This window comes from Phyllobates terribilis, unplaced genomic scaffold (genome assembly GCF_046119375.1).
Source record: "Phyllobates terribilis strain yellow unplaced genomic scaffold, ASM4611937v1 Scaffold_827__1_contigs__length_625462, whole genome shotgun sequence".
NCBI lineage: Eukaryota > Metazoa > Chordata > Amphibia > Anura > Dendrobatidae > Phyllobates > Phyllobates terribilis.
Window position 1 is genome coordinate 49,308 of NW_027363587.1, and position 8,991 is coordinate 58,298.

The 8,991-nt window shown below is 63.3% G+C and overlaps 1 protein-coding gene across 2 annotated transcripts in view; it reads left to right on the top strand.

Moving 5' to 3' along the window:
• The window catches only part of LOC141240299 (centrosomal protein of 112 kDa-like), a 47,197-nt gene extending 41,757 nt beyond the window's left edge, over positions 1-5,440 (top strand). Inside the window, exons 9-11 of one of the 2 annotated variants that reach the window (XM_073668629.1) lie at positions 3,377-3,437; positions 5,042-5,196; positions 5,293-5,440. In XM_073668629.1, coding sequence (XP_073524730.1) covers positions 3,377-3,437; positions 5,042-5,157 — 177 coding nt within the window. In that variant the 3' untranslated portion in view covers positions 5,158-5,196; positions 5,293-5,440. Of the gene's footprint in view, positions 1-2,417; positions 2,483-3,376; positions 3,511-5,041; positions 5,197-5,292 lie in introns of those variants that run through there. The other variant, XM_073668630.1, reaches the window with a different exon arrangement.
• The last annotated feature ends 3,551 nt before the right edge of the window (positions 5,441-8,991 follow it).

Below are 8,991 nucleotides of genomic sequence, written 5' to 3' on the forward strand. Positions count from 1 at the left end.
GGAAGAAAGGGGCCGACGCCGGCGCTCCCTCCGAGAAAGAAGGGGCCGACGCCTGCGCTCCCTCCGAGAGGGATGACAGGGGCCGACGCCGGCGCTCCCTCCGAGAAAGAAGGGGCCGACGCCTGCGCTCCCTCCGAGAGGGAAGGAAGGGGCCGACGCCGGCGCTCCCTCCGAGAGGGAAGGAAGGGGCCGACGCCGGCGCTCCCTCCGAGAGGGAAGGAAGGGGCCGACGCCGGCGCTCCCTCCGAGAAAGAAGGGGCCGACGCCTGCGCACCCTCCGAGAGGGAAGGAAGGGGCCGACGCCTGCGCTCCCTCCAAGAAAGAAGGGGCCGACGCCTGCGCTCCCTCCGAGAGGGAAGGAAGGGGCCGACGCCTGCGCTCCTTCCGAGAGGGAAGGAAGCGGCCGACGCCCGCGCTCCCTCCGAGAGGGAAGGAAGGGGCCGACGCCCGCGCTCCCTCCGAGAGGGAAGGAAGGGGCCGACGCCCGCGCTCCCTCCGAGAGGGAAGGAAGGGGCCGACGCCCGCGCTCCCTCCGAGAGGGAAGGAAGGGGCCGACGCCCGCGCTCCCTCCGAGAGGGAAGGAAGGGGCCGACGCCCGCGCTCCCTCCGAGAGGGAAGGAAGGGGCCGACGCCCGCGCTCCCTCCGAGAGGGAAGGAAGGGGCCGACGCCCGCGCTCCCTCCGAGAGGGAAGGAAGGGGCCGACGCCCGCGCTCCCTCCGAGAGGGAAGGAAGGGGCCGACGCCCGCGCTCCCTCCGAGAGGGAAGGAAGGGGCCGACGCCCGCGCTCCCTCCGAGAGGGAAGGAAGGGGCCGACGCCCGCGCTCCCTCCGAGAGGGAAGGAAGGGGCCGACGCCCGCGCTCCCTCCGAGAGGGAAGGAAGGGGCCGACGCCGGCGCTCCCTCCGAGAAAGAAGGGGCCGACGCCTGCGCACCCTCCGAGAGGGAAGGAAGGGGCCGACGCCTGCGCTCCCTCCAAGAAAGAAGGGGCCGACGCCTGCGCTCCCTCCGAGAGGGAAGGAAGGGGCCGACGCCTGCGCTCCTTCCGAGAGGGAAGGAAGGGGCCGACGCCTGCGCTCCTTCCGAGAGGGAGGGAAGCGGCCGACGCCCGCGCTCCCTCCGAGAGGGAAGGAAGGGGCCGACGCCCGCGCTCCCTCCGAGAGGGAAGGAAGGGGCCGACGCCCGCGCTCCCTCCGAGAGGGAAGGAAGGGGCCGACGCCCGCGCTCCCTCCGAGAGGGAAGGAAGGGGCCGACGCCCGCGCTCCCTCCGAGAGGGAAGGAAGGGGCCGACGCCCGCGCTCCCTCCGAGAGGGAAGGAAGGGGCCGACGCCCGCGCTCCCTCCGAGAGGGAAGGAAGGGGCCGACGCCCGCGCTCCCTCCGAGAGGGAAGGAAGGGGCCGACGCCCGCGCTCCCTCCGAGAGGGAAGGAAGGGGCCGACGCCGGCGCTCCCTCCGAGAAAGAAGGGGCCGACGCCTGCGCACCCTCCGAGAGGGAAGGAAGGGGCCGACGCCCGCGCTCCCTCCGAGAGGGAAGGAAGGGGCCGACGCCGGCGCTCCCTCCGAGAAAGAAGGGGCCGACGCCTGCGCACCCTCCGAGAGGGAAGGAAGGGGCCGACGCCTGCGCTCCCTCCGAGAGGGAAGGAAGGGGCCGACGCCTGCGCTCCCTCCGAGAGGGAAGGAAGGGGCCGACGCCCGCGCTCCCTCCGAGAGGGAAGGAAGGGGCCGACGCCCGCGCTCCCTCCGAGAGGGAAGGAAGGGGCCGGCGCTCCCTCCGAGAAAGAAGGGGCCGACGCCTGCGCACCCTCCGAGAGGGAAGGAAGGGGCCGACGCCCGCGCTCCCTCCGAGAGGGAAGGAAGGGGCCGACGCCGGCGCTCCCTCCGAGAAAGAAGGGGCCGACGCCTGCGCTCCCTCCGAGAGGGAAGGAAGGGGCCGACGCCTGCGCTCCCTCCGAGAGGGAAGGAAGGGGCCGACGCCTGCGCTCCCTCCGAGAGGGAAGGAAGGGGCCGACGCCTGCGCTCCCTCCGAGAGGGAAGGAAGGGGCCGACGCCCGCGCTCCCTCCGAGAGGGAAGGAAGGGGCCGACGCCTGCGCTCCCTCCGTGGAGGACCCCATAAGAAATTTCCCCTCCAACCACTAGATTTACAGGCTGCTTACCATTTGTGCTGCTGCTGGAAACGGTCAACGAGCTGATGCGCGGACCCCACAGCTCAGCGGAGCCCCTGTAATGTAGGTCTGCAGAATGAGCACTGTACAGACACTGGACAAGCAGGGGCGGCTGGGGGACATACGATGTGAACGGACCCCTCCTGAATCTGATCAGAGATCGGCATTGTGTGGCACCTCCTCCCTGCTGGCCCTCGTGCGGACCCCCTCCTCCTCCCTGCTGGCCCCTCCGATCATTAATATGGTTTTCCGCACAGGTGATCTTCCTCCAGAAGAGGGCGCAGGTGCTGCAGGGCGACCTCTCCTTCCATCAGGGTAGACGGTGAGCAGAGGAGCTGGGTGGCATCGGGCTCCGCCGGGGTGGGGGGTGGCGCCGGCACACATTGCGCTCCGCCGGGGTGGGGGGGTGGCGCCGGCACACATCGGTCTCCGCCGGGGTGGGGGGGTGGCGCCGGCACACATCGGGCTCCGCCGGGGGGGCGTGGCGCCGGCACATATCGGGCTCCGCCGGGGTAGGGGGTGGCGCCGGTACACATCGGGCTCCGCCGGGGGGGCGTGGTGCCGGCACATATCGGGCTCCGCCGGGGTGGGGGGTGGCGCCGGCACACATCGGGCTCCGCCGGGGTGGGGGGGTGGCGCCGGCACACATCGGGCTCCGCCGGGGTGGGGGGTGGCGCCGGCACACATCGGGCTCCGCCGGGGTGGGGGGTGGCGCCGGCACACATCGGGCTCCGCCGGGGGGGCGTGGCGCCGGCACATATCGGGCTCCGCCGGGGTGGGGGGTGGCGCCGGTACACCCTCTGGCCAGTCGTCCCCTCTCTTATGGGCTTTGATCCTCTCCGCGCTCAGGATCTGTTTGCTGTCAGTGAATGGAAATGTTCAGAGGTCTGTGCACTGACACATTGTGACGGACCCTCAGCTCCGTGAGCAGGACAAGGACAGTCACAAAATGTGACGCATATGTCTAGTCACTGACAGCATTCAGAAGACCATGGGGGTCCTGGCTCCAACAGACCCCCAAGAGATGGAAGCCATAACAGAGGTAGCAAAGGGCCCCAAGACCCCTGTAAGCATGACCACGTCTAATGGAAGGTGTCAGCGCCCCCCTGGTAGTCCGCGCCCCTCCCCTACACTCCCAGTAAGCCGTCTTCGGGGCCCAGTCCTCTGGGGGAGGGGAAGATGATGGCTGTGCTAACAGTCCTCTCACTCTTTGCAGGTTGTGATTCCCGCGGCCTGGAGGAGGCGGCGGCACCCGAAGTGGACTCCGCCCACACGCAGTGAGCGCCACCCAGCTGTAATAAAGTGTACCGCCATCAGGAGTTGTGTTTATTGGTGACATCAGTGTGTGCCCCCCGCCCCGGCCAGCGACCCCCTCCTCCGCCCCCGGGCTGTGCCCCTCCCCCATATTTTCTATATTTATATGTTTAATCTGAGATATAAAAAAAAAAAAAAAAAAACTTTTTTTATTTTATACATTTTTTGTTTCTCAATTCTTCATTCTAGAATTTCAGATCACGTGATTGCACCCCTCCCTGGGGGGGGTACGGGCCCTCTCCGGCAGTAGTCGCCCCTCCCCGGCAGTAGTCGCCCCTCTCCAGCAGTAGTCGCCCCTCTCCGGCAGTAGTCGCCCCTCTCCGGCAGTAGTCGCCCCTCTCCGGCAGTAGTCGCCCCTCTCCGGCAGTAGTCGCCCCTCCCCGGCAGTAGTCGCCCCTCTCCAGCAGTAGTCGCCCCTCCCCGGCAGTAGTCGCCCCTCTCCGGCAGTAGTCGCCCCTCTCCGGCAGTAGTCGCCCCTCTCCGGCAGTAGTCGCCCCTCCCCGGCAGTAGTCGCCCCTCTCCAGCAGTAGTCGCCCCTCTCCGGCAGTAGTCGCCCCTCTCCGGCAGTAGTCGCCCCTCTCCGGGGCAGCAGTTGCCCCGCCCTGGGGGGGTACCGCCCCTCCCTGGCAGTAGTCGCCCCTCTCCGGCAGTAGTCGCCCCTCTCCGGGGCAGCAGTTGCCCCGCCCTGGGGGGGTACCGCCCCTCCCTGGTAGTAGTCGCCCCTCCCTGGTAGTAGTCGCCCCTCTCCGGCAGTAGTCGCCCCTCTCCGGGGCAGCAGTTGCCCCTCCCTGGCAGTAGTCGCCCCTCCCTGGCAGTAGTCGCCCCTCCGGGGCAGCAGTCGCCCCGCCCTGAGGGGGTACGGACCCTCCCTGGCAGTAGTCGCCCCTCCCCAGCAGTAGTCGCCCCTCCCTGGGGGGGGTACGGGCCCTCCCCAGCAGTAGTCGCCCCTCCCTGGGGGGGGTACGGGCCCTCCCCGGCAGTAGTCGCCCCTCCCTGGGGGGGTACGGGCCCTCCCCGGCAGTAGTCGCCCCTCCCTGGGGGGGTACGGGCCCTCTCCGGCAGTAGTCGCCCCTCTCCGGCAGTAGTCGCCCCTCTCCGGCAGTAGTCGCCCCTCTCCGGCAGTAGTCGCCCCTCTCCGGCAGTAGTCGCCCCTCTCCGGGGCAGCAGTCGCCCCTCTCCGGGGCAGCAGTCGCCCCTCCCTGGGGGGGTACCGCCCCTCCCTGGCAGTAGTCGCCCCTCCGGGGCAGCAGTCGCCCCGCCCTGAGGTGGTACGGGCCCTCCCCGGCAGTAGTCGCCCCTCCCCAGCAGTAGTCGCCCCTCCCCAGCAGTAGTCGCCCCTCCCTGGGGGGGGTACGGGCCCTCCCCGGCAGTAGTCGCCCCTCCCTGGGGGGGGTACGGGCCCTCCCCGGCAGTAGTCGCCCCTCCCTGGGGGGGTACGGGCCCTCCCCGGCAGCAGTCGCCCCTCCCCGGCAGTAGTCGCCTCTCCCTGGGGGGGTACCGGCCCACCCCCGGCAGTAGTCTCACTCACCGGCTCTGCATTTTCTCATTACCGTCTCATGATTTCCAGGCATCGGCTTCACTTTTGCCGACGGCAGCAGAACCTGCGCTAATTCAGACGTGGAGGAAGCAGCACATATTACGGGGGGAGGCGGCAGTGCTGCTGCTGCGGGGTCACCCATCTAAAAAGACCACTCTTCTCCACTTTGATATCTCCCACAGCAGGTCAGCTATTTCCCGTCATTAGGCGGCACCGGATCCCTAACGCTTCGAATCAAAGGATTTCTGAGATTTCTTTTTTTTTTTTTATGAAATTGCAAGGTGTTGAAATTGTGGGAACGGAGGAGTGGACGGCGTGGGGAAGACAAGAGGCGTGAAGAGCCACGGGAAGCGTGGATAAGAGTGGAGGAGTGGACGGCGCTGGGGAGGAGTGGACGGCGTGGGGAAGACGAGAGGCGTGAAGAGCCACGGGAAGCGTGGATAAGAGTGGAGGAGTGGACGGTGCGGGGGAGGAGTGGACGGCGTGGGGAAGACGAGAGGCGTGAAGAGCCACGGGAAGCGTGGATAAGAGTGGAGGAGTGGACGGCGCGGGGGAGGAGTGGACGGCGTGGGGAAGACGAGAGGCGTGAAGAGCCACGGGAAGCGTGGATAAGAGTGGAGGAGTGGCCCCACGGAAGACTGGAGGAGTGGATAAGAGTGGAGGAGTGGACGGCGCGGGGTTGGAGTGGACGGCGTGGGGAAGACAAGAGGCGTGAAGAGCCACGGGAAGCGTGGATAAGAGTGGAGGAGTGGACGGCGCGGGGGAGGAGTGGACGGCGTGGGGAAGACGAGAGGCGTGAAGAGCCACGGGAAGCGTGGATAAGAGTGGAGGAGTGGCCCCACGGAAGACTGGAGGAGTGGATAAGAGTGGAGGAGTAGACGGCGTGGGGAAGACGAGAGGCGTGAACAGCCACGGGAAGCGTGGATAAGAGTGGAGGAGTGGACGGCGTGGGGGAGGAGTGGACGCCACTGGATAGACGGGAGGAGTGGACGGCATGGGGGAGGAGTGGAGGGCACGGGGAGGAGTGGATAAGAGTGGAGGAGTGGACGCCACTGGGAAGACTGGAGGAGTGGACGGGTCGGGGAGGAGTGGATAAGAGTGGAGGAGTGGATGCCACAGGGAAGACAGGAGGAGTGGACGGCGTGGGGGAGGAGTGGATAAGAGTGGAGGAGTGGACGCCACAGGGAAGACAGGAGGAGTGGAGGGCACGGGGAGGAGTGGATAGGAGTGGATGCCACAGGGAAGACAGGAGGAGTGGATGGCATGGGAGAGGAGTGGACGGCGTGGGGGAGGAGTGGATAAGAGTGGAGGAGTGGATGCCACAGGGAAGACGGGAGGAGTGGACGGCGTGGGGGAGGAGTGGATAAGAGTGGAGGAGTGGACGGCATGGAGGAGGAGTGGAGGGCACGGGGAGGAGTGGATGCCACAGGGAAGACGAGAGGAATGGACGGCGCGGGGAGGAGTGGATAAGAGTGGAGGAGTGGACGCCACAGGGAAGACAGGAGGAGTGGACAGCGTGGGGAAGACTAGGCGTGAACAGCCACGGGAAGCGTGGACGGCGCGGGGAGGAGTGGACAGCGTGGGGGAGGAGTGGATAAGGGTGGTGGAGTGGACGCCACAGGGAAGACAGGAGGAGTGGAGGGCTCGGGGAGGAGTGGATAAGAGTGGAGGAGTGGACGCCACGGCGAAGACACGAGTAATAGATGGCGCGGGGAGGAGTGGACAGCGACGGGAAGTGTGGATAAAAGTGGAGGAGTGGACGCCACAGGGAAGACAGGAGGAGTGGACGGCGCAGGGAGGAGTGGATAAGAGTGGAAGAGTGGACGCCACGGTGAGGAGTGGGGGAGGAGGACACAGCGCGGAGAGGAGTGGATGGTGCGGGGAAGTGTGGATAAGAGTAGAGGAGTGGACGGCGTGGGGGGGGGGGGGGGAAGTATCAGGAATTCCAACACACACAGACGGACGACACCAGGGAGATAATGCAATATCTCGCCATTGCGGTCACGCCGTCCGCCTTTCGTCCGGAGTCACGAGCACGCGATCCAGACTACTCTCTACGTAGGTATCGGTGAGCGTATGGCGTCACACCTCGGCGATTCCAAAGCCTGGAATCCGTGTTTAACGCCCTCCGTGCGGTCACTGTCAGCTTCACGATAGCACAATTATTAATACTCTCTGCCACCACCGGCCAAGTTTAAAATATAATACAGGCCTGGCTGGACGCCTATGGCTTCGGGAAAGGGAACGATTACAGAACAAAAGAAACAGAACTATTAAACTTTATATTTAATCCAAAAGGGAGGCCGTGTCTAGGAAAAATATATACAAGGATGTTACAAAGGGGACATTAAAATACATAGGCAGTTACACAAATAAAACAGGATAAAAGAAGACAACTTGCACTATACGATCGCGGAGACTATTCAATATAGTTGGAGGAGGGGCTCCCCAGATTATGCTGTTATTGAACAGGACCTGTTGCTTATAATCCTTATACCCCCCTGGCAATGAGTGAGTCTGTACTGTCCATGGGTGAGATCTGGCCACACGCCCCTTGTGGTGACATCATGTGGGCTGGTCTCCAGCCTGTACATTTTTATTAAAACCGCTAACTTCTGTCATTGCTCGTTGATCGCAGAAGCTTGCTAACTACGCCATTATTTCCCTTATGATTTTATCTTTATTTAGATATCACACATCACATAGCTGCAGTCTGCCATAATGGTGTTTTTGCGCTACAGCTCCCTGATTTTGGTTCCAGCCCTGGAAAACTAACAATACGTTCCTGGGCTGATTTGGTCACTACACATATGGCTCCCGTTACTGTCGGACGTATGGAACTCACAATATTTCATAGTTCACATTGGAGTCAGCGCGTCTGCAAATTTCCCTTTGAGGCTCGGGAAGCAGCCTCACGGTTACACGCAAATTAGTGCAAGCCTGCGTTTTAATTACCTCCTGCATCTTTCAGAGACAAGATGCTTGCTTCCTAACGAAGTTATAACACTCCTTGGCTGGCATTGTTTGCATAAGCTATTTCTCAGGCGTGTGCTAATTGGGGCTTTTGTGCTGAGCAGAGTGGGACAGCTCGGTGGTGATAATTTGCATTAAGACACTGTATAATTGTCATCTCTGGACAAACACTACAGCAGAGGGCATGGGAGAGGGGGCTAATATTCTGTTAATATGTCCCTGACATTAATATGTTCCTGACAGGGAGGACAGGAGGAGTGGCCGTCCCTCCAGTCACATCCAGAGCTGCAGTCAGACTTTGTGTCTGGCACCTCTGACTGCAGTGCATTGTGGGAGATGTTGTGATTTCCCCAGTATACAGCATCTCCATCCCCCACAATGCACTGCTTCTTAAGTCTCCTCACACACTGCGGACACCTGACATCTCCACACTTAATGTAATGTTATGAAAGGCGGCTGTGGGGAGGGGGCGCTACCTGCTGCTCGGGGCCTGGGAATCGGTGGTCTCCGGCAGTCCCAGCACCAGTGGGGGGCACGAAATCCCCCTCATTGCTGCCGCCCTGGAATGTCTGCGGAGGCTTCATGGAGCGTCGAGCCGCAGCGATCTCAGGCTTTATGTGGCTGCCGAAAGCAGCGGGGTCTTCTGTCCCCCATAATCCCTCAGACAATGGCTGCCAGGATATCACTGGTTAATAAGCTACGAACACCGAAAGATGTGTACAACCTGGGGTCCTACAGCGGGGGGCCACAGGGCCGACACAAGCTGCAACGCAGGACTACATCCCCAATAGTCAGAAATAAGGGACGCGGAGGGGATGATGGGTGTTATGTACTTGGTGTAAGTCTGATCTACTGTATGTGTGTGGATATGGGTGTATATCCTGTATTATACTCCAGAGCTGCACTCACTATTCTGCTGGTGCAGACACTGTGTACATACATTACATTACTGATCCTGAGTTACATCCTGTATTATACTCCAGAGCTGCACTCACTATTCTGCTGGT